At 49.0% G+C, this 25,161-nt stretch overlaps 1 protein-coding gene across 1 annotated transcript in view; it reads right to left on the reverse strand.

Moving 5' to 3' along the window:
• Positions 1-1,383: 1,383 nt before the first annotated feature.
• Positions 1,384-25,161, reverse strand: part of TBXAS1 (thromboxane A synthase 1) — a 151,423-nt gene continuing 127,645 nt past the window's right edge. Inside the window, exons 10-13 of the mRNA XM_030853987.3 lie at positions 11,177-11,268; positions 6,329-6,466; positions 4,254-4,416; positions 1,384-1,882 (exon numbers count right to left, since the gene is read on the reverse strand). Coding sequence (XP_030709847.1) covers positions 1,808-1,882; positions 4,254-4,416; positions 6,329-6,466; positions 11,177-11,268 — 468 coding nt within the window. The 3' untranslated portion in view covers positions 1,384-1,807. The remainder of the gene's footprint in view (positions 1,883-4,253; positions 4,417-6,328; positions 6,467-11,176; positions 11,269-25,161) is intronic.

A 25,161-nucleotide genomic window follows, 5' to 3' on the forward strand; every position in this document is an offset into this window, starting at 1 on the left:
TCCACTATTGCACACTGTTGTGGACACGGAGCAGGTGGTGTGTTCTTGTGTCCTCCACACACAGTGGTTGGTAGGGGTCTCTGCTGGGCGGTGGAGGGGCCGGCAGGATGGCTCCGCCTCATAAGGCCATCTGCCTCCTCCTGGATGGCTGGTCCCATTGGCCTCAGGTTCAGTCCTCAGCAAGGTGTCCTCTCCTCACCTGCACCCTTCCTTCCCGTTCCCCAGCCTCCTGATACAGTGTGTCCAGTCTCCACACGATGCCTCTGCCTGTAGTTCTCAGATCCAAGGCAGCTGGGAGCTGGGTAGTGGGAAGCAGCAAGAGTGGTCCGTCTGGGAGTGTGGGCGAGGAGCGTGGCAAGGGGAAACCTGGGGCGGGAGATGATGAAACGCTCCAGGGAAGTCGGGTGCACTGTGAAGACTGCCGAGGGCTCTGCACTTGCTGACCTTTGAGAAAGCACACTGGCAAGTACCTGGACTGGACATTTGAGAAAGGGATGGGGTACATGTAGCTCAGTTGTGGGTGGGAGCATGGGGCAGCTGTTCCTGTGGGCACTGGAGGGGGTGGGCATTGTGATGGGAAGAAGTCAAAAAGACCTCTCAGAATTTTCATGCAGAGGTAGTAGGATCCAGAGCAAACGTGTGTGTGTGTGTGTGTGTGTGTGTGTGTGTGTGTGTGTGTGTGTGTGTGTGTGTGTGTGTGTGTGTGTGTGTGTGTGTGTGTGTGTGTGTGTGTGTGTGTGTGTGTGTGTGTGTGTGTGTGTTTGACAACAGAGTCGTGAGGCTGACCTCTTTTATATTCTGAGAGGGGAGTCTCCAGGGGAGCGCTCTGGGGAAGCATGGCGTGCTGGACGCAGGGAGGGCAAACAGCAGAAGCAGCTGCTCGCAGCCTTGGGTACGGGAGACCCCTTCTCCCAGCTCTCCTGCAACAGCCTGCACTTCGTAAAGGTGGCTCAGCCTGGGTAGCCCAGCCTTGCTTGCGGGTCCCTGCTCTGTTATTTATACAACATCAGCCCCTTTGCACTGTTCGGATGTTAAGTAGAGGAGGGCGCTGTGACCTGGGTCAGCAGCCTTGTTTTACAGGTGAGGAAACAGAGGCACAGAGGTGGCAAGAGCAGCAGCCATGATCACAGGCTGCTGGTGGCAGATCCGGGATTCAGTTTGCAAGTTCTTTGTTGCATTTGAGCTTCTCAGGAACACAATAATTACTTTTACTAAAATTCACCTCTGTATTTTGATTATTTGATCAAAATTAAGATAGGATGTTCTTTAAAAGAAAACGTACACTTCAGCCTCTATCACTTTTCTGCACATTAAACTTATAAAGTTAGTAGTAGCCTACCTAGGAAAATCGAGGCATGATAAAGCATTTGGACCACGCTTGAGGTTGAGCTTCTGACGAATGTTATTCTCTAAGTTAAATGAACCAGACGCTGAAAAGGCCCCCGAGCTGGGGCCATCAGGACCACTCACCTGAGCGTCCATGTGTCCCCTGCCCTATCGATTCCTTCCATCCTGAGGCCAGAACTTCTTTAAAAATCCAAGTACTCAATCATTTTGTCAAAACTACGTTTTCACTCATTTATCAGCAATCGCTGATTCAGAGAGGTGGATCCGTTGCTCAAACACTATTGGCAAAGTCAAAACTAAGTGCAACAAACATTTATTAAGCATTTAGGAAATGTTACGTAAGTGGCCTCTTTTATACTCATATGCCAGGCACGCTTTCAGTTGCTTCGGTGATGTCTTTCCAAAAATCTGAATTTCCACATGAGGGTTTTCTTTGAATTAGGGGCTGGTCATGACTTCGTCAGCGGGAGACGATCCTGATGTAGACGCCATTTTTTGGACCTAGGGCAGATTTGGATTCTAGCTGCAGCGGTACCTAAAATAGAGGAAATTAAGATATTTGTCATAGTTAATCCTACCGACAGGAAAACTTCCTCAGAACGGGCCGTGAAGCAGGGTTATGGGAATTCGGCTGAGGGCTGAGGGCCGGCAGGCTGGGAGTGAGCAAAGCAGCTTCCCCAGGGGGACCTTGAGAAGCAGCAGAGCTGTGTCTTGGGCCGGGTGTTGGACGGCGGCTCACCACCTTTCCCCTGTTAATAAAATACCGCAGGGGAGAGGTCCCACATTTATCCTTCTAATAAGCCTGCCTAAAGTGGGAGCAGCTCACTTTGCAAATGAAGAAATGGAGGTTCAGAGAGGACAAGCGACCTGCCCAAGGGCACATGACTGGAAAGTGGTGAGCAAAGCCTCAGACCTTCCTCATCTCCCCTCGTCTCTCACCCTGGAGCCCAGCCAGTAACTGAGTAGATCACTCCCCAGGGGCTTGGGGAGAGCTCCCTGCTGAAGGCCCACTGCCATTCAGAAGGCTTTCCTTATGTCCAGCTTAGGCAGACCGATGGAGGACTTGGAAGAAAAGCCACAGAATTACTCAAGAAGCAGGACCTTGAGCTGCGTGTAAAAGGACTGTTCAGTGGCTACCATGAAACCTTTAAAGGAAAGAAGGGTCACGAGGCCCTAGTGCTGGGGCCGGGTGGGCTTTCAGATGTCTTTGAGAGTTCAGATGGGAGACCAGTTATATGCTCAAGAAACAAGACGATCTAGACCTGCCCTATCTCGTGCGGTAGCCACTAGTACGTGTGGCTGCTCGATGCTTGAAGTGGGGTTAATGCAAATGGGGGCAGAATTTTTGATTTGATTTGATTTATTATTAACATATAAATAGCTGCACGTGGCTAGTGGCTACAGTATCAGACAGTTATAGGCACACTTCGACTTCAAAAAGAAAGTAGAGGTCTGTTGTGGCTGGCAAAGTCAGGGAGGGCTTCCTGGAGGAACTGGTGCCTGGGGTGGGGCTAGGAATAGGAGACGCCCTGTGAGCAGGGCTTCTCAGGGACCACTTCGGGATTTGAGGGAACACCAAAGGACTTGGAGGATGGGATTAGACTGGGGGTGGGGAAGGGGCAGGGATGGCATTCCAGAAGGAGCAACAGACTGAGCAGGCAGGGAGGAGTGGGTGGGAGGCTCTTGGAGTGGGAAGTTGGGGTGGGGAAGGCAAAGTGAGCTCAGAGTTCTCCCTGGACCCAGCAGGCTTGGGACTCAGGGCTGGATCTTGAGCTGGGGGAGTGCCAGGCATAAGCAGTGTTCTGGGACATTGGTCTGGCTGCTGTATTGTATGTCAAGATCAAGGGTAAATGAGACAAACCCCCAGAGAAAGTCCTGTACCCATGGAATGCCTAAGGCAGGCAGGGGCCTGCTCTCCTCTGCTCCTTCATCTTGATTTGGCTCTCTGCTCCCAATTTGCCCCTCCCTCCCTCCAGCCTTAACCATCAGACCTTTATGGACATCATCACATACAGTTCCTCAGCCTTTTGTATTTCAACCCAGCTCATTATTCCTCCCCAGCCAGCAGCTCGCCCCAGTCTCCCTGTTTGTCAGAGGCAATGCCACTCTGAATCTAGATGTTGTTACCATCTGTCATCGTGTCCTTATTATCTGTCCCCTTACTCCCTCCTGTCCAGGTCTGCAGCCGTGCTGAGGGGTAGTGAATAGGCACAGAGGAGAGCACTGTTCGGGTTGTGTGGGGAGCCGCTGATACTGTGCAGAGAGGCACTACATGTAGAGGAAAGAGGGAGGGCTTGAGAGTGAGTGAGATCTGGTTTGAACCTCAATTTCTTCACTCTCCGGCGATTCATTCCTTTGTTCATCAGTGTTTGTTGAATGACCGAGTGGGCACCTGCCACATGCCTGGCCTGAAGCTGGGTGCTGGAGCCTCCAACAATGAATAGGACAGTCTTTTGGTCCCTGATCTCAAGGAGTATGCAGTCCAACTGTGTGACGTCAGGCAAGTTATTAATCTCTCTGAGCTTTATTTTAGCTCCTCATCTGAAGAATGGGAATCATATAATTTACTCTGCAGGGTTACTGGGTTCTCTTTGCTGAAGAGGGGAGAGCTACAGCATGGTGAGGCCCAGCCTTGCTGTACAGAGGACAAGAATGATAATAGATAACACAGACTCGGGTTATGTGCCAGGAGCTTATCTGAGCACTTATGATTGATTCAATCCTCACCCCACAAGAAGAGGGAGGAGGTGTGCTACTTCTGCTACTGTTACTTCCTTTTACAGATCAAGGAACTGAGACCCAGAGAGCTTGAGGAACTCGCCCCAGCTCACGCAGAGCCGGGAAGCCACCGTAGGCATCAGGGAACTGGGGTGGGCACCCCCTGCGCCCTGAGCAGCAGGGCTCACCTGAGTCTCGGGACAGGCTTCGAACCGGAACTTGCGCAGGACGTGGAGCAGCGTCAGCTTGGCCTCCAAGAGCCCCAGTCTCACCCCGAGGCAGCTCCGGGGACCTGCCCCGAACGGCAGGTACGTGAAGGGCCGCTGGCGCTGCTGGGCCTCGGCTGTGAACCTACGGGGCAGCACGGTCAGCGTTGGCCTGGGTCACCACCTCCCTTCCTGGGGCTTCAGCCACTGGCTCTGGCTGAGGGACCCCATCATCTGAGGCCACGCTCCCACCACGTGAGGCCTAAACCCCACCTCGGTCTACAGGATCCTGTTTTTTCCTGGACCGGTCAGTCCCTAAGGCTTTGGAGCTGGTGGCCACTGATCCATGTGCTCCCGTGCGGCTCCCCTCCTCCTGTCCTGCAAAGCCCCGAAGGCACCGCTGAATTAGTAGAATCACCCGGATCGTCAGCATGGCCCTCTCTGCCTCTCCTGATAAATTCACTGTGGTGTTAATGAGCTTTGCAGGCTCCCTAGAATCCAGGATGAAAGTCTCAAAGAAACCACAGCTCTCGCTTCACCCATGGCTCCAATTTCCCCAGTGGCCAGAGGGTGACACTGGCTGGCTGGCATCCCCTTCCTAAGCAGAGTCCCTGGGCACCAGACCCCTCTGGAGGCCATGTCCTGCCAGTTTGTCTCCTGATGCCATGCCGGGCAGCTGTCTCCCTGCCCACACTCACCTTTCTGGTTTAAACACTGAAACTTGAACCACTGGGGGTGGCAGTATTTGACCCGCTGGAAAGCTCTTCTTCAGAATGAATTGCCGTATCTGCTCCCAGATGACAGCATTTGCCACGTGTGTTCTGTGACAGTAACGCTATGTGACAACCACAGCTCCCTTCTTACTACCTCTGGACTTTATGGGCCCAAGAAGCCCTTGACCCACCTTTTCAACATCATATTAATGCACTTTTTGTTTTCAAAGGTGATGCTGCAAGCCTTGCAGCTGCTGTTTATGTTTCTTGATATTTACCATAATTCCAGGAGCTGCTGGGCAGCAGAATGTTATTTATCTGGGTCCCACTGCCCATGGTTTCCCAGGGACCAGGTTGTAGAGTTGGGGCCGCATTAACAGGAAGCTGGAGCCACTAACAGTGGGAACAGAGCTGCAGGCTGGCCAGCCCCCCCATTTGCCAGGAAGCGATATCCGTCGACTCTGATGGGGAGGGGGTGTAGATGCCTGCTCAGACACTTTAAATTGGGAGTATAGAAATGAGATCTAGACAATGGACCAAATCCATGCAGGGGACAGGAGAGAGGATCCAGGTCTACCATGTTAGGGTAGCTGGTTCTCATGAATTCCTGGAGAAATTGTTGATGCTCTTGTATTGGAACAGGCATTAAGTTTAAAAAAAGGAAACAACATTCTGCTACTTCTTAATGCATTCCTGAAATGTGTCCTTGTTTCTTGGAACAAATAGTGGACACCCATTTGAAATTGCCTTGTTGGGCTTCCCTGGTGGTACCGTGGTTAAGAATCCGCCTGCCAATGCAGGGGACACGGGTTCGAGTCCTGATCCGGGAAGATCCCACATGCCGCAGAGCAACAAAGCCCGTGCGCCACAACTACTGAGCCTGCGCTCTAGAGCCTGCGAGCCACAACTACTGAGCCCGTGTGCCACAACTACTGAAGCCCGCACGCCTAGAGCCTGTGCTCCGCAACAAGAGAAGCCACCGCAATGAGAGAAGCCTTTGCACCGCACCGAAGAGTAGCCCCCGCTCACCACACCTAGAGAAAGACCGTGCGCAGCAACGAAGACCCAATGCAGCCAAAAATAAATATAATTAAAATAAATTTATTTTAAAAAATTGTCTTGTTACCTGTATGCAGTGCTGTGGAAATGCTAAATCTCTGGATTATGTTTTGGGCTTTTAAAAATGGTACAATTATTTCCTTTAGAAATTATGCCTAAAAAATGTCTCACTGCCATGACTTTTGAGTTTTGGGGGACTTTACTAAATCTGTGTCTCCTGGCAGGCGCCTCCAATCCCCCCACACTCACATCCCCCAGGGCCTGTTTGAAGGGGGCAGTACTCACCTCTCAGGGTCGAAGGTCTCCGGGCGCGGCCAGTGCTCAGGGTCATGGTGCAGAGCGCCCACGGCCACCTCCAGCACGGCGCCTGCGGGGATGTGCTGCCCCAGCACCTCGCAGTCCTGTGCCGCCTCCCGTGTGAACCTGCGGGGACACATGGGTCACCCCCGCCTTGAGGCAGAGCAGAGACGGGGGAGCTCCAGGGTGGCCATGCTGCAGTGTGGGATGAGGCTGGGGGACAGGAGGGTCCGCCTTCTTCCCGGGGTGGCCGGGATAGTGACCCATCCCCCATCCCATCCCTTCTTGGGCCATTAACCCTATGCTGCTCTGGACCCTGTGGTCTCTAGGTTCCTCCATTCCTTCCTTCAGCCACCCATCAAGACTGAAGAGCCCATTTTATGCCTGGTGTTGCGGTGCACAGGTGCCTTGGAAGTGGAGGCTTTGCAGGGTTATTCCGCCGGCCACCTCTCCTCCTTCTTCCCATTCCCACTGGGACCTCTTTCCCCGCACACACACCCTCGCTTTACCTACAGGAGATTAGGGTTTGAAAATCTGTTCCCCTTCGTTGTCTGTGTCGCTATGGAGAACTGCTACTAGGGAGGAAAACATCTTGGTCAGATTGTTTATTTTACCAACTGGCAATGTGATAATCCCATTTATGTTTTGTTTTAAAAGGCTAGACTACATATGTTTGCATATGAACATGAAGTTTATGGAAGAATACCTAAACTTCTACCATCACCTCCTCTAAGGGATGGGGCTGGGGTGGAGGTTGGCAGGGTACCAGGGGTGCCAGTTTTTTCTTTGGATTCTTCTGTATTTCTTAGGTTTTTTTAAGTAGAAGCATATCATTTTGGTAAATATAAATAATTATTTTAAAAACTAAAAACAATCTAGGATGGCTTTTACCTCAGGTTGCAGGACTCGGCTTCCCTAGATATCTCAGAGGAGATACAGTTATTATACTAATTACTGTTATACCCTGTTCCTGCTTATAAAAGAAATTAAGAGTACCAGCAGCTCCTTGCAGCATTCATCACTCTATTATGAGCCTTTAATATATCAGGAACATGAAAGGCCAGGGCTGTGAGACACCCATTCAGATCCGAAGCTCCTAATGCAATTATTCTGTGCTTGGGGCTAAGTCACAAAACACTCTTACTCAAATCAGAGCGGGCAGGGGGCTCTGACGTGCGCAGCCTCAGCTCTGAGCAATCAAATAAGGATATACTTTGACTTCCTTCTTTTTCATCTTTACCAGAAATAGCTTGGACCTGGATGCAAGACCCCCTAAAAGCCGGAAAATGAGGGCTTCCCTTCTGTAAGTGGTTGGGCCTCCTATCTGGCTAGACTGCATACAAAGCCAGAAAAATCCGCTGAATTATACTGCCTGGGTTCCTGGGTTGACATTAATAACACTTCAGTGAGAATTGTTATGTTTTCCACAAAGGCCATGTTGAGTTTTTTATGGATAAAGGTGTCAGTCAAGTGTGTCAATGTTTGGGAAAAGCCAAGCATTTTTCTAAGATTAAAATAATAAAGTAGGGACTTCCCTGGTGGCGCAGTGGTTAAGACTCCGTGCTCCCAATGCAGGGGACCCAGGTTCGAACCCTGGTCAGGGAACTAGATCCCACAGGCATGCCACAACTAAGAGTTCGTATGCCACAGCTAAGGAGCCTGCCTGCTGCAACTAAGGAGCCTGCCTGCCGCAACTAAGACCTGGTGCAACCAAATAAATACATATTTTTAAAAATTAATAAAGTAATGGGATTTCCCTGGTGGTCCATGGTTAAGACTTTGCCTTCCAGTGCACGGGGTATGGGTTCGATCCCTGGTCGGGGAGCTAAGATCACACATGCCTCGTGGCCAAAAAACCAAAACATAAAACGGAAGCAGTATTATAACAAATTCACTAAAGACTTTAAAAATGGTCCACATCAAAAAAAATCTTAAAAAAAAATAATGTAAAATAAAATATAAAATAAAATTCTCACTGTCGCTATGTTCACCCCCAAATCCTATGCCCAGGGCCAAAACGAATTGACCTCTTGTCTGGGTGAGAATAATGATGACTTGCCTCTCTCACTTCTGTTGTTTGATAACAGAAGTCAGCAGAGTGATATGATTAAAAACACCAGTGGAGTAGGTATGGGGAAGGGAGAGTGTGGCTTGCCCGAGACTGGAGCCACACGGGGTCAGGCCATTCAACTCTAAGCTCTGTGCTTCTTTTTCTTTACTTCATACCTTACACGGCACACTGCCTGCAGGGGTACTGCGTTTCTACATCTACTGTCCCACTGATTCTCCCAACACTTCTGGGGTAGGCAGAGCAGGTGTTGTGTGCCCTCTGAACACACAGGAAACAGAAGCCCGGAACAGTCTGGAACTTACCCAAGATCACACAGTAAACTAAGGGCAGGACCGAGACTGTCTTGACTTTATGTCTAGACTCGCTCTGTCATTATGGAGAACTGGCTCTATGTTTTTACTGGGAATTTTAACGAACTCATCCAGATACTCTGGTTTCTGTCCTGTCCTGTCCTGCCCTCCAGGTACTCTCAGATCACGAGCATCCTGGTTCCCCAGAGCAATGCCTTCGCTGACTTCCTTTTACACTTTGCTGTTTATAAAGGGTCAGAAGGAGAATTGACTGCAGAATTTTGGTATTGAAGAGACTGCTGACTTTGTCTCTCAACATGTCATCTATACCAGGTCTCAGGTGATGAATTCTTCATTGAGTTTAGATCCAGGAAATGATGTGTCTTTGATCAATTTATACACTTTCCTCCCACTAGAGAATATGACTGTTCAACTCAGCTGCTTTCCCTCTCTGCCAGGAGTCTCAGCTACCAAGCCTGACCCCGGTTATTGCCATCTCTGGGGTCCTGTAAAGGATTCTTTCCTTTAAACAGCCTTTGTTCTGTTTTATCACTGAATGTCTTATTTTGAATTTCACGTGTATAGCAGCTGCCCACAGTTCCCTTGGAAGGAAGCTGGTATAAATCATGCAGAAACAAAGATTGGATGACAGTTTGCTCGGCTCCTAAAGAAGTCGGGGAAGGCCTGTGGAATCAGGTCTTAATGCTGGCGTCAGGAGAGCAATGAGGCAAGCCCTGGCGTTCCTTGTCTGCTCCCAGACCAGGAGACTGAAACCATGTGTGCTTGAGGATGATGTGATCTGACTCACACCCCAGGAATTCTCTATATTGGCTCTGGGTCTGAACATTTTGGACAATATCTACAACCACACTCTCTATGATATTTTCGGTTTGGAATATAATTTTGAGATACCTACAAATCATCCACATTTTCTCTTTTTAAAATGGCAAAAGTTATCTCCATATGGTTTCTGTGGTACATTACTTCCTAGAGATGCAGAGTGGAATTTATGATATACAGTTAAATGCTTTGTGTCGCTTCTGTTTCTAGAACCTGAAATCTGGCAATGTGTCACTCTCTAAGGGCCTGGGGACCAAAGTGAATACCCCTGTGCTCCATGGGATGCCTCTGAAACCAAGAGTACTCATCAGTTAGACCCATTAAACTTGCCTTCATTGATCAAGCTCACTTTAATTGTTGCTACAGAAAAAGCTGCGTGTCCTGCAAGCCTCACGTAGCTTAAACAATAAGATGTTTGCCCAAGTTGTTTTTCAGGAGCTTGGAGTCAGCTGTGTCTAGTTGGAGCTTGAGCCAGTTGAGACTGATTAAGACCACCGACCCTCCAACTGGGCATGCGCGAGTGTTCGCTTGGTGACCTCTTGACGTCAGAGGGCCCAAAACTCCATCCTCGGAACGCGCTAACGCAGACGTTTTCTGAACTTGGGTCCCGTGGAGAAGCCTGTAGCTTAGCTGCACCTGTGCAGAACTACGATTGCCTCACCTTTTTCTCATCTCCAATCATTACCTTTTCCCATGCTCCCAGGACCCACCACGCCACAGCTTTGTCCCATAAATACCCAGCGCCCCTTGCCATCGGGGAGGCAGATCTGAGATTTGTTCTCCTGTCTTCACGCTTGGCTGCCTTGTGAATGTATCTCTTCTCTGCTGACAACCTCAGCATCTCAGCACTTGGCTTGCTGTGCGTGGGGTGAACCAGCCTGGTTCGGTAACATCTTGTTTTGGGGGAGTTTGAAAGAAGCAGAAGACCTGATTCCTGCTCTCAAGGCACTTACAGGTTGGTGTGACTGGATGACTGCACACTGGTGAAATGTTGCAGAGCAGCTGAGAATTATCCAAAAATATAATATGAAGTAGAGTTAGCGTGCAAAGTGCTGGGGGAGGAGAGGCAGGAAACGGGTGAGGCTGGCCAGGTTTCCTGGAGTGGTGAGTCTTGGATTGGAGCTCTGAGGATGGGATGGGTGTGGAGTGCTGGAGAATAAGAAGGAGCGTCCCAGGCCTTGGAAGTTCCCCTGGAACATCAACTCCAAGGGCTGGCATTTTATCTGTTTTGGCTGATTTTCCAGTGTGGGGCACAGAGCAGATGCTCAATAAATAGTTGGTGAATGAATGAATGAAGTGACCAGGGGAGCAGCAAAAGCCATCTAAGGGCTAGGAGGTCAGAGTTCGGCTTGGGTTGGGGAGGAAGGTCATGTTAAGAAAAGACCAATGACGCTTTGAAAACATGGTTAACATATAGGAATATAGGCCAGACATTTATTGCTATGGTGACCCTATGTCAGGCATGGCGTCCAGTGCCCCAGGGGATTAAAAAACCCAAGTTTCAGACCTCGACCTCCAGGAGCTTGGGTCCAGCATTCTTCATAACCCAGGTGGTGACAGACTGAGGACTAACAAGGACTCCAAACAGTGATGCTGAAGGGGTCCTGGGGTGCAGGGGCCCTGGGGTAGGCTTACCTGAAAGCCGGTGGGTACATCCTCAAGGTCTCTGCAATCACCATGTCCAGGTAGGGCAGGTCTTTCTGGAGGTGGCGGTACTCAGGGGCCGGCTGATGGAGGGGTGGTGACAAAGAATGTTGAGTTAGACCGAGTCACACGGTGTTCTGTCTTTTCTGCTAACTTTAGAGTCCCAGCTCCAATGTTTGCACAGACTTAAATGGAAACCCACAAGATGAAAAGTGATACTATGCGAATTGCGTTAGATTAGCACTCTATCAGAATATTCCGCACGTTCTGTCGTGCTTGTTTCCCAGTGCTGTCCGTCACTGAAGATGGCCAGGCCAGGCCTGGGACTGCGGGGCCTTTGAGTGTCAGAGAAGTTTGTAATAAAGCAATGGCAGCAGCTGCACTGCTAGCGTTTATTGAGAGCTGAAGATCTGGCAGGCTACATGTTGTACACACTCCCTTATGAGGAAAGAAATTTTTACATATTGAGATATAGGAAAGCCAATCTGGCTTATACGTGAGTTAACTTGAATTTTATGCTAACTAAAATAGCCTGTTTGTGGCTTACCAAACATACATTGTACATCTGCTTTAATTATTAAAGGAAAGGGCACACTGACCAGAAGTAAAGAATGTCCATGTTAAAAATAGAGATTAAATGCCTCTCTTCCTGGGACGCCAATGCTTGTACTTCTTCAATGATAAGTCTCCCTTCCCAGGTGCCAAGGCCATGTTGATTTGCTGTGTACGTGCTGGTCTGTTTTTTTTGGGGGGGTTTTTTTTTTTTTTTTAACCTTGAAGAAATGTAACCCTGACCCGTTTAATGTTCCTTGTTCTGAGAAGATATAAAACTGGACTGAAAACCCTGCTTCTCCAGAACAGTTTCTCAGAGTAATCTGGGAAGTGGGCTTCCAGGCTAGTTCTCAGTTTGGCTCAAATAAAACTCTTTTCTGTTCTTATTATTGATTGTTTATTAATTCTTTTCTTTTTTTTAATTTATATTTTTTGGCCGTGCCACATGGCATGTGGGATCTTAGTTCCCTGACCAGGGATCAAACCCGCACCCCCTGTAGTAGAAGCGTGGAGTCTTAACCACTGGTCTACCGGGAATGGCCCTGTTTATTGACCATTTTTGTTGACACTTAATTTAATGCTCCAGCAAACCAATGGAACAGCTGTTCTCCCATCTCTTAGATGATGAAACTGAGGCTCAGAGAGGTTGTCACATGGTAGTAATGGGCACATCATAAAGTTAAAAGACCAATAGTAAAGTAACAACAACAACAAAAATCACCACATCTAGAAAGGATCAATGGTAACAAGAACCCAAAGGGCTACAATCAATCAGTCAGAAAAGAAACTCATCAGAAAAGTGGTCAAAGGAAATAAGGAGGCAAAAGACAGAACAAATATGAGTTGCCATGGTGAAAAATACAAATTAAAACCGTGAGCTTTGGTCTTCACTCATCAGATTGTAAAAAGCTGTAAATGTTGATTTACCAGCATCTGCTAGGGAGGAAGGTGTGGAGAAGCACAACTCCAGCACCCCGTGTTGGGGAACCCTAGCATCCCCTCGACGACTTCCACTGGGGTGACCCTGTCGCCCTCTGGCCCTCACCCCGTGGCCTGAGGAGGAGGTGATGGTGAACTGAGAAGCTGGATGTGGGCTCGCATGTGAGTGGGATGAGTTAGGGTGGGGTTATAGAAGCTTATTAGCTGCTCTGCTAGTTTCCGCAAGGAAGGATTTCCCCCAGATACTCCCGTCCTCTCTCCCCACTCCCAACAGAGCTTGAGTGAAGTTACCTGCCTGATAGGTGACAGCCTCATCTTTCTAAATCACTTAATGCTAATCAAAGAGGAGTCTTCAGTTTGGGAGGTCGGCTTGCTTCTGTCCTCCCCTCTCAGGACAGCAGGGGGCAGCACTTGGGGGCAAGTCCATCTTGCCGGCCCTGCAGTAGCTGCCACAGGGCTGCCCTGCGTAGGCTCTATTCCAGTGGTCATTAATGATGTGCATAAAATACACAGTATTTTATGCGGGGACCAGGAGGGGCAGAGGGGAGAGTGATGGGGCCAGGACACGTGGAGGCTTGACGTCCCTGGTAAATATCTTAGCTAATCTATTGGAGTCTAGCCATCAATGTAGTGTGGCCATTAATAATGTGCATAAAATACTGAGTAAGAAAAGTCCAGTTGCAGAGAACATGTGCAGTCTAATGTTTAGGAATTTGAAGGGCAAAAATGAAAACAGTTGGCTTTTCCAACATTCTCCATCTTCATTTCTGGGAACTGTTTCTTTAGAGGGTTATCTCTCGACCCTACACTTCCACCTCCATCCCAGGCTATGAGGGCGGGCCCGATAAACACGTGGCCAAAGAGAGGGGCCCTGTGCTTGGGGTTTAATGCTCTGTGGGTTGCCATCTGGAGATTCTTAATCGTCATTATCTTTGAATTTGTGTTTTGGGAGTAGAGTCTGAGGGGACCATGGAGCATGTGCTGGGGGCTTGGAGCCTCGCCCACGAGTGGTCCCACTTTGGCCGCCTCCCCAGGATGGGTTCTCAGCTGCCTGCTGTCTTGCCCCTGTGCCTGGGGCCCAGCCCGGCCACCCGTCTCTGCTTTGCCCTTGGACCACTGTTGCCCGTCACCCCCGACAGGGGCCTGGGCTCAGGCACAGAGAGGGTAGGAATGGGGTGCATTCACCCTGAAGCATCTCGTGGTGGGCACATGTCAACCGTCCCTGCCCCGGGCTGGCAGCACCATGGCTGTGTCGGCCCGAGCAAGCCTCTGCCCACCACTGGTCCAGGTACAACACGTGTCCTGGCACAGAGGTTTAAAGATCTCTGAGAGTCACAGCCTACTGTGGGTTGGGGGCTGAGCCTGTGGGAAGGGGGGACACCTGGCTCCGCTTCCCTAGACACTGCCCCAGGATTCATGGGCCTGGCGGCTGGCCAGAGAGGGCAGGGCTCTCCCAGCCCACCCCGTGTCCCCACACCCCAGGGCGAGCCCCCTTGGGGAAGCCTGGCGCACCCTCTCATCCTCCTTCCAGTCATCAATAGTTTGGTTTGTCTTTGTCTCTTCTGTCCCGTGAGTCACGAAATACAAATTATGTAATTCAGTGATTCTGCATGTGCATTAAATGCTCTGATCTTAACATTTAAAACTGTGGTGTTGCATGATCCAGAGATGAGTGGTAAAATTCGTGCTAATAATGTATAATTTAGAGTTTTCTTTACTTAGACTGGTATTAAATAGAAAATTAAAAAACCACTGTGATAACTTGAGAGATGAAAGAAGATAGGAAGAACTTTTATATGCACTGTTGTTGTTTTTATAAATTTATTTATTTATTTATTTTTGGCTGTGTTGGGTCTTCGTTGCTGCTCGCGGGCTTTCTCTAGTTGCGGCAAGCAGGGGCTGCTCTTTGTTGCAGTGCGCAGGCTTCTCATTGTGGTGGCTTCTCTTGTTGCGGAGCACAGGCTCTAGGCGTGCAGACTTCAATAGTTGTGGCACATGGGCTCAGTAGTTGTGGCTCGCTGGCTCTAGAGCGCAGGCTCAGTAGTTGTGGCACACGGGCTTAGTTGCTCTGGCATGTGGGATCTTCCCGGACCAGGGCTCAAACCCGTGTCCCCTGCATTGGCAGGCAGATTCTTAAGCACTGCGCCACCAGGGAAGTCCCTGTATGTACTGTTAATGGCATTGTCCCCCGCTTTTTTCATTTTGCCTCAGGTCCGACAAATTATATAGTCAGCCCTACAGGCCACGGTTGGTTGGACCAAGAGTGGGTCTCTGATACGAGGGCACCAGCCTGGACATTTGGACCTGAGACAGAGGAGAAAGGAGTTTTTCTCCAGCAGGTGGAAGCTGAACACGGGTGAGTTATGGTCTGTTGGTGGCCATGTTCTGCCTTGTGGATTAATGAGCAGAAAATCCGTTTGCCATGAGAAAGAAGCAATGAGTTAGATGTGTGGAGAAGCAGAGGCAAAAGACCGTTTCCTGGTGTCCTGATTGCCATCTGCTCCTGGCAAGTAGCCCTGTGGGTGGCATCTCAGTACTCTTCCAGTAAGTTCCCTTTATTTATTTATTTTTTAACATAAATTTATTTATTTATTTTTGGGTGTGTTGGGTCTTTGTTTCTGTGCGAGGGCTTTCTCTAGTTGCGCCGAGCGGGGGCCACTCTTCATCGTGGTGTGCGGGCCTCCCACTGTTGCGGCCTCTCTTGTTGCGGAGCACAGGCTCCAGACGCGCAGCTCAGTAGTTGTGGCTCACAGGCCCAGTTGCTCTGCGGCACGTGGAATCTTCCCAGACCAGGGCTCGAATCCGTGTCCCCTGCATTGGCAGGCAGATTCTCAACCACTGCGCCACCAGGGAAGCCCTAAGTTCCCATTTTTGACCTAACTTAGTGACAGATGAATTCTGTTATCTGCAACCAAAGGAGTCTTGACAAATGCAGAAATGTAAACAAAACAAAACAGTGGTACTGTGCACCAAAATATAGAACTCTCAATATATCTCAAAAAGAAAAAGAAACCAGATCTGGGAGTAGCATCCCTAATGAGTCAATGGTATTGGTTCCTCAAACAGAATTGGCTGGGAAGCTGTCAGTACTTGAAAGGGAACTTTTAAAGCTAGGCCAAGGGAAATTTGTATTATAAAGTCAAGTCTTCATTTATTTTCCCCGGATGAGCTTTTCACCACTTCTTAGCTTTGGGCTCAAGATACACGTGTCAACATCAGCGTGCTGGTCCAGCAGTTCTTGATGTGGTCGAATATTAGAAGTGACCAGGTGGCTTTTAATATATAAGGATGCTTGAGCCCTGCCCCCCAGGGGTTTGATTGTTGGTCTAAGGTGGGGGCCTGGGTACTAGTTCTGTACAGCCAAGGGCGTGACACCACTGCATGAGTCTCTGTCTGACCTGCCCCAGTGATCCTCTCTGCTGGAGGCGTGGATGGATGGAGTCGGGGAAGGCTCAGGCCTCTACGTTTTAACCGGATCCAGGTGAGGCAATGCAATTCAAGCGCCCACTCACTCACGCACGAGTTCGCCCCTGGGGACCTGTTTTTGCCCGCCTATAGTTCTTTCAGGAAAATCCGGGATGGGGGGGGTCCTGCACCAATCCTGCCAGCAGAGGGCAGCAAGCCTATGGCAAATGGAGACTCCCTGCGAGGCTGGGCTGCTGCTCCGAATCACAAACTGAACCCAAAAGGACCTTGGAAATCTTGAATCCAAATTCTTCATTATAGAGATGAGCAACGTGAGACCCAGAGAGCAAAGGCTGTGAGCTCAAAGTCACACAGATAGGATGTGGAGTAGAAAAGCCAACCCCTCAGGGAACACCCACTGGTATCAGGTGCTAGGCTGGGTGTTTGGAATCCCAGAATGAGTAAGTCTCTGCTCTGGGGGGAAACAGACTTCTGAGCAAGTCATTGTACTGAACGTGGGTCATGTTACAGAAGGGGCTTTGGCGGGGGCAGGAGAAGCAGTCCCGTGTGGGAACTCATTTGTTACTTATTCATTCACCTGCAGAGCTGGTGCCTACTGTTGACCAGGCACTGTGCTAGCACCGACGTGTCCTCGGATAGGTTACAGTCCGTCTCAGGATGCAAACCAGGGCTGCGGGTTATAGGGTGGTGAGCACAGGTGCTGTGGGAGAGCAGACGAGGGACACACATCCCAGCATTTGGGATCGGGGAAGCTGCCAGGAGGAAGTGATGTCTAAACGGGGATATTTATGATGAATAAGAAAGGCCAGTGAAAAGTAGATGGGTTTGTTTGGGTGCTGGTTCAAACAAACCCAATCTAAAAACAAAATTATAACGCAATCATGGGACCTTGGACCCTGAGTGGGTATTCGGTGCACTTAGGAAATTATGGTCCATTCGGTTTTTAGTGTGAGGATAGTATGGTGGTCATGTTTTGTTTTGTTTTGCTTTTCTTAAAGCATTAAGAAAGTTTTAAAATTTATTTTTGGCTGCATTGGGTCTTCATTGCTGCGCGCGGGCTTTCTCTAGTTGCAGCGAGCGGGGGCTACTCTTCGTTGCGGTGCGCGGTCTCACTGCGGTGGCTTCTATTGTTGCGGAGCACGGGCTCTAGGCGCGCAGGCTTCAGTAGTTGTGGCACGCGGCCTCAGTAGTTGTGGCTCGTGGGCTCAGTAGTTGTGGCTCGTGGGCTTAGTTGCTCCACGGCATGTGGGATCTTCCTGGAGCAGGGATTGAACCCGTGTGCCCTGCATTGGCAGGCGGATTCTTAACCGCTGCGCCACCAGAGAAGCCTCTGGTTGTCAAGTTTTAGAAAAGAGCCCTTTTCTTTTAGAGATATGTACTGAAATGTTTGCAGATGACATGTATACGATGTCTGGGATTTTTTAAACAATGATAGTGGGGGAGGGTGGGGAAACTGGAGGGGCCATAGCTGCCATCTGTTGAAGCTGGGTGATGGGTACACAGGTTCTCAGCTATTCTGACAATTTGTACAGGTTAAAGTTTTCCTTCATGAAAGGTTAAGGTGCTATAGCCAAGTGAGATTTCTTCTAGCTATGATAGGCTATTTCAAAAATCAATCAACGTAATCCACTACATCGGCAGGCTAAAAAAGAAAACGCTGTAATCTTGTAATTTGAGAAAGAAAAAGAAAGATACCTATATAGTAGAACTAAATCTGTATTAGTGGTTACTTTCTCCTTGGTGGAAGAAATATAAATTATTCATGCTTAAAAAAATCGGTTTAACTGGAATAACTATTAATTGTTATTCTGAAAAAATAAAGTTTGAGAATACAAATTAAAATGTAAGGTGTTAAATAGAAATTGAAATAGCAATAGTGTGTGGAAGAGCCATGTAAAGACTCTGACATGCGTTAAAGAATTAAAAATGGTTGTGTCAGGCTGGCTGACAGGGAGAGCTGCTGTTCTGGGGCATCTTGGAGGACGGAGGGCAGCGCTCCAGGCGCAGGAGAGAGAAAGGCCTCTGTGCAGGGCGACCTGGACCGGGGCAGATGCGAGTGAATGCAGGGGGCATGGTACCTGATGGGGGGCGTGGCCGTCAGGAAATGAGATGGAAAAGGTGGGCGTGCTGTATGCGTGCTGCATATTTCTCTTTGCCGTCTAGCAAAACTAACACTTAAAACTGGGGGTGGGGGTGGAATTTATTTGAAGTGAAAAAGGGAAAGAAAGGGAAGTTTAGTCAAGAAAGTGCTTTTCCTTGGAAGAAAAGGCTTCTTTTCTGGTGAGCTCACCCCAGATGTTTAAATAGAAGCCTCGTCCTTGCAGGCGGGAGTCTGGGAGCCGGGGCCGAGCTTTGTGCCAGCCCTCCCTGTGCTGTCACCCTCGGCATGCCAGGCCCTCTGTCTGTGCTGGTAAGGGCCAAGGGGGTCTGCTTGGCCTGGAGTGTTGGGGGACTCAGGAGGTCTGAGCAGAGTATTTCAAGCCAGTAAGCACTTTAAGCGTCTGGGGTTCCAAAAGATAATGTTAAAAATGGATCCCCTAGGGCCCTCTTGGGAGCCTGTAGCACAGGCCATGTTACCCAGAATTCGAATTGGGAGGAAACTTAAAATCAATCTGCCTCTCCCCGCAACGAGGATGCCCGTGCAGCCTCTCTCCCTGACCTGGGCCAGGCCTCAGGGTGGTCACCAGGTCCTGCCAGGGATTCTGTCCTGGATCCATTGCCCAGCGGCCCTGGCCTTGGGCCAGTCACCAAGGCAACATCAACAGGTCACCTGGTCTCTAAGTTCCAGGTCATGATGTTTCCCCACCCATCTCTCAGAGCAGAGCCAATGAGGTGGTAAAGGTGAAAGGTCTCCGGAAACTAAGGTACCAGACAAGCAGACAGTACTTCTGGTTAAACGTATTTGGAGGCAGGGAGCATGTTTCATCATCTGTTCTATGTTCTAAACTCTCCTGTAAGGATGTGTCAAGGAGGAAAGCGATTATACAATCCTACAGAATTCACCTCAGCTGGGACCGATTCTGTAAAACAAGTAACTGTACTCTTAGAAGGTTGAAAATAATATTTAATATTGGGAAATACTAAAGTACTAACTCTTAAATATTGGGGAAAATAGAAACAAAAAAAGCAAACGGAATCTTTGCCTTATGGTTTATGTTCTCAATCCAGAGCTCTTTAATTTTCAGGGAGACTTTTTCATCTATATTTGATTTTTCAGTGGGCAGTCACTGCTAATTTTGTTTCTAAGTTTCTTGGTCTATTAGTCTTTCTATCATTTAGTTTAGGCTCTATAAACCAATATTTAAATGCAGCAGCTAAACCTGATGGTTAAGGGAACTCTATGGAAAAATCTACTGATAAATACTTTTAAGTAGGAAATATTGCCCTTGCCTATTAATCTCACTTTGCTACATTTGGATTTTTGCGTGCCATTTTCTCTGCAAATTACACACAGACACACACACACACACACTGAGTCTCTCACACCTACACGTACACCTCACACTGGGTGTGTGCTGAGATGGAGTCTAAATGAGAAAAAGAAAATTAAAATGTCATGGCTTTCAAAAAGATTTTTCCTGGAGGTTCAGGGACCTAATAGAGAAATTAGTATTTTCTTATTTTCCTAAAGGAAGTAGAAGTGGGGGGGGTGGCCTCAGTTTTGTTCCTCCCAAGAAGTAGCAGCATCAGATAGTATTGCTAAGTGCTCACCTGCACGTGCTGGACTTGGTGTTGCATGCAGTGGGCGGGGTCATGCCTGCCCTCACCTGCCCGCTAGAAGCTGGGAACTTGCAGTCCCGTGAGACTTGGGGTTCCAGCCAAGGGGCAGCGGGGCAAGACAGCCACGGGAAAAATCGAGGTTTCCGCTTGCACTCCTTCTCTGGGGAACACAGACTAGAAGATGAAACCCTACCGTGGAAAACCTGGCAGCTCTCGCTTTGCCCTTTTGCCCACTGACCCCAGGAGAAAAGCCTGCAGTTCCCGGGCCTGGGCTCTTCACAGACCACTTCTTAAACTGGGGTGCTGGGGTCCTTCCAGCTCTAACTCTTCAGATTTGACATCCATAGATGTTCTGAGTGAGTTGTTTCAGGCCTGGAGCAAGAAGCAGTGGGGGAAGGGGGTGGGGCGGGGCGACCCGAGAGGGATGGCATGGGGCGGGTTCCTTTCTCTCAACATGGCTGGCTTGCCTAGCCAATGCCCAGACAGTCCTGTGTGCCGGTCTAAAGAATGTGGCAGATTTAGATGTAGACGGGCACCCCCACCTTAGAAAAGGTAATTAGGAGAGTGTGTATGGCATCTATTTATATCCACTTTCAAAGGAATGAGACAGAACCCATATCACATAAACACAGGGATTATTCCAGGTGCTCTTGTACTCTGAGGCCCAGGCCATTAAGGGATTAGGTGAGGAGATGTAATGAAAGAACGTAAACCGCACACACACACCACGGTGTCAGCCCTCCCCGCCAACGGCCCTGGGTTCAGCTTTGTTGATGGTGCTGACCCTCTGCAGGAATTCCTGTCTGCAGAGATCTGTGATAACAATGGTACTTCCCTTCCTGCAGTACTGTACTGCCTTCTGAAGGATTTTTACATCCCTTATGCCATTTGGTCCTCACAACTGCACTGTGAAGCAGCTAGGGCATTTTTGTTGTCTATTTTATGGATGAAGAAAACAGACTCAGAGAGGTTAGTGGCTCGTCCAAGGTCACACAGCTAGTACATGGCAGAGTCAGAACTAAACCCAGATCTTCAGATTCCAGATTCCAAGGATTTTCCATCATGCGTTGCTGCCTAAACTGCCCTCCCTCTCTCCTTTTATCTCCCCTCCCTTCATTCCTCCCTTACTTTCCTCTGTACATTTTCGAGAAGAATAACATGCACACAGAAAAATAGAACACAAACAAAAGTGTAGCGCTCAGTGAATTTTCACAATTCTCACAAAGATGTGTCACCAGCATCTAGATCAACATGCAAAATATTTCCAGCCCTCAGAAGTGCCCCCGTGACCCCTTCCAGTCATAGCCCCCCAAAAGCAAACACTATCCTGACTTCTAACACAAGAGGTTATCTTGCCTTTTAAAAAGCTTTGTGTAAATGGAACATCCAGTACGATGGCTTTTGCACCTGCTTTCTGTGTTCACTGCTGTGTCTTTGAGACTCATCGGTGGTGTGGTGTGAGTTGCAGTGTGTCCATTCCACATCTGTTCATCCTTCCAGCTGTGGATGGACATTTGCGTTGTCCCCAGTTTGGGGGCCATTATGAATAAAGCGGGGCATTCTTGTATATGGCTTTCAGTGAACATAAGTCATGTTTCTGTTGGGTATGTACCTAGGAGTGGAATTGCTGGGTCACAGGGGATGTGTGTGGTCAGGTTTAGTAGATACTGTAAACGGTTTACAAACTGGTGTGTATACTGCCTAAATTTTAACGGTGAATTAGTTGAAAGGCAGCTCGTTGACACCCCTGTCCCCTCTATTTACTGTCACTGTGGGTTCCTCTCTTCTTCCCTCTGCCTGCCCCCTCCAGTGTGCTGGAACGTAACCACCATCTCTATTTCAGGAAAAGGTTGAGAGAAAAAATAGTGTATTATTTTGGGAACTGTGTTATGTATTCCTATAGTGTGTATGGTCGGGGGGGGGATGGTGATAGGAACAAATAAGACACATCTAATTACCTAATTTTAAAATTGTCTCAGTTACCAGACATAAGCCCTCATAAGCATAAAACACGTTCCCAAATCAACTAGATTCGAGTTTTTGAATTATCTGCTGTCTTGTAATATTTAGGATTTGGTTCTCTCCATTAGCATGGGTCGTCCACAGTTGATTATATGTGATGTTTAAAGAAATAAGCCCCTAAGTAAATGATAGTTAAAGCACCCAGCCCGTTTTCTGCGCTGGGGAAAGAGTGTATGGAATTAATTTGCAGATAAATATTTTTTGTTCACTCCTCAGACAGACGTGAAGTACCTGACAGGCACTTAGCCGAGCGTTGGGGGAGAGGAAAAAAGGGAAAGGGGCGATAAGATACAGTCCCATACCTACAACTTATTATGTGTTCGGGAAACCATCTACTTGTTCAGAGATTTGTTATTTTGGTAAGAGGGAGCCACTGAAGGTTTTTTTTTTCTTTTTGCGGTACGCGGGCCTCTCACTGTTGTGGCCTCTCCCGTCGCGGAGCACAGGCTCCGGACGCGCAGGCTCAGCGGCCATGGCTCACGGGCCCAGCCGCTCCGCGGCATGTGGGATCTTCCCAGACCGGGGCACGAACCCATGTCCCCTGCATTAGCAGGCAGACTCTCAACCACTGCGCCACCAGGGAAGCCCGCCACTGAAGGTTTTTGATGAGTAGAGGTAACATACCGAAAATGGTATTTTGTGATCTGATATTGACATGGAGGGATATTTGGAAGAGTTGGGGGGATAGGGCAATAAAACAGGAGATGACAGCAGGAGTCCAGGCAAAAGTGATGAGCTCTGATGACGCTGTCAGCTGTCAGAACGGGAAAAGGGGTTGAAAGAGGGGAGCAGTGCAAGCCGTGAGTCTCCCTCTCGGTTGCTCCCTGCTGATGCTTGGGCCCCACTCAGAAATATTCCGTTTTAATTGGTCTGGACCGGGCACAGGAATTAGTCTGGTTGTAAAAGCTCCCAAGGTAATTCTGAGTAACATCCAGAGTCATTGGTAGAAAGGATGACTCACCGGCGAGGTGAATCCCTGGATATAAGGGGTCAGGGAATGAAGACCTAAAAACGATTTCCAGATTTCATCCCTGGGGGGCTGGAAGAAAGACGGAGACAGGACCGACCTGGGTAAGGCTGCCCTCCTGCAGGAGGAGCTCGGCTTTGGCAGGCCGGTGCTGGGGGCCCCAGCAGGGGCTGGCGTCCAGTTCAGCCCACAGAGATGCGTGAGTGCTCTGGGATGGAGGTAGGAGAGGAAAGCACGGAGCTGAGCACCGAACCGTGAGGGCTGCCTGGGGGAAGGTGGCAGAGGGACGGGAAAGGCCATTGCGTCGGTCAACTGGAGGAGGGAAGTGAGGCCAAAGCCAGCATCCATGGGGCCAAGGGATGGGCAGGGAGAGAGGGATGGAGCTAGAGAGAGTGAGGCAGGACTGACATGCTTCTGTGAGTCACACTGAACGCATTCAGGAGAACAGAGCAAACCAAGGGGAGAAGTGAGGGCATTGTCACCTGAGTGGCAGGCACGTGACAAAGGAAAAGGATGTAGGTGCTGAGGATGGAGTCAGGCCCAACAGTAAGTCCCAGAGAGACAGATTTTGACTGGACATACGGAAGAATTTTCAAATGACTAGAACGTAACGATCAAGCAGGCAAGCCTCATGCCCACTGGAGATTTTCCAAAGCTGTTATTGAGCATCTGAAAAGGTCGCTGTAGGGTATTTATGGATCCCTCATCAACAGGAGGGGGATGACTCCACGGTGCCTTCCATGTCTGGGGTGGTCTGACGCATCATGACTGCGCCCTGGCCTACCCAGGGACAGCCTGTGACATCAGATCCCCGTCACTCTGCCAGGCCGAGGAAATGTCACGTGAAGGTGGAGAGCCAGCGGTCAGCCTGCTCTATTTATCCCCCTGGCCCAGCCCCCAGCATCCCATCCCTCATTCCTGTGTGCATCTTGGTTGATAATTCAGTCTAAAAGCCATAGTCCGGGTCACTTACTGTTTGGGGAAACGGTAAACAAAGATAAGAGCTTTAAGCACTGCAATTCATTTTTCATCCACTTGGCCTAAAAGCAACTGCATGTTAAATTTAGAAGGCTGCTTCCAGACCCCTCCCTGCCCTCCTGTTTCCTGCCGCCTTTTTCCCGCCTATGCTCAGAATATAGTCTCGCTGACCACGGAATCTAAATGTATTTGTAAAGCCCAGGAGTATTGCAAGGCTGCCTGCCTGGATGTTTATAAAATGTATCATCTGAGGGCCTCGGGCAGTGGGCTCCGTTCGGCATCCCACCAGCAGCCATGTCGACCCAGATGTTCACCTGAACGCCCTTCCCGGGCAGGGCCTGGTGCTTCGGCCTTGCGTTGCCAAGAGGTGAGATGCTCCCCGGGGAAGACGCCACATTTTCAGCAGACCACCTTACAATTTTTTTTTTTTTTTGTACAAAGGTCTCCCTCACGCCTGGGAATCTATAATTGAACAGCTCTCTTTTCTATGTAGGTTACACCCCTTTACAACCAACTCCAAGAACCTGTAGAAATCCTTTTGTTGGCCTGGAATTCTGTTGTATTGAATATTGTTGGAAATAAATGAGCCATTGTCTGGGCTGAGAATTTTCTGGTTAGATAGAGATCGCCACTGTGATGCGATTTATTGTAGCAGGATTTTTTTCCCCCCCAGCTTATTTTAAATTCTCTGTTGCCTGCTCAGTCCATTTTTACAGCTCAGGATGTAAGCGGGGAGGGCTAGGCCTGAGCCAAAAAAAAAAAAAAGAGAAAAAGAAAAAACATCTCCTTTCCCAAGAACGATATCCAGAGGCTTTAAGTGGCGTTTGGTACCAGATTGTAACAAATGCAGGAAGTGAGGTATATCTGTTGGCCAGTTTAGGGGAAAGGAGAGTCGGTCGCCCAGTGCTCTCAGCTGGCACGTGACTGGGAGAAAAGAGCAGAGACTTGGAAGTGACACGAGTTTAACCTTCGCATTGTCCCGTTGAACAGCCGCAGCCCAGAGAGGTGAGGTGACCTGCCCTCACTTTTGCCCATACAGAAATTCTCACTTAATTGTTTTTTTTTTTTTGGCCATGCCACGCGGCTTGCGAGATCTTAGTTCCCTGACACAGGATTGAACCCAGGCCTTCGGCAGTGAAAACACCAAGTCTTAACCACTGGACTGCCAGGGAAGTCCCCCCTCACTTATTACTCTTTAAAAAATCCATTAACCCAGCTCAGTTTTAAAATAAACCCAACTCTAGTTAAGAGTACGTTTTGAAGTTATAAAAAAAGTCTAGAGAGCAATTTACTCTTTTTTAAATAATGAACTCCTGAGATTTTGAATTTCAGGACCGGCAGGCAGAATTGTAAACAGGGAAGAGTGGAGACG

This window comes from Globicephala melas, chromosome 9, assembly GCF_963455315.2.
Source record: "Globicephala melas chromosome 9, mGloMel1.2, whole genome shotgun sequence".
Lineage (NCBI taxonomy): Eukaryota > Metazoa > Chordata > Mammalia > Artiodactyla > Delphinidae > Globicephala > Globicephala melas.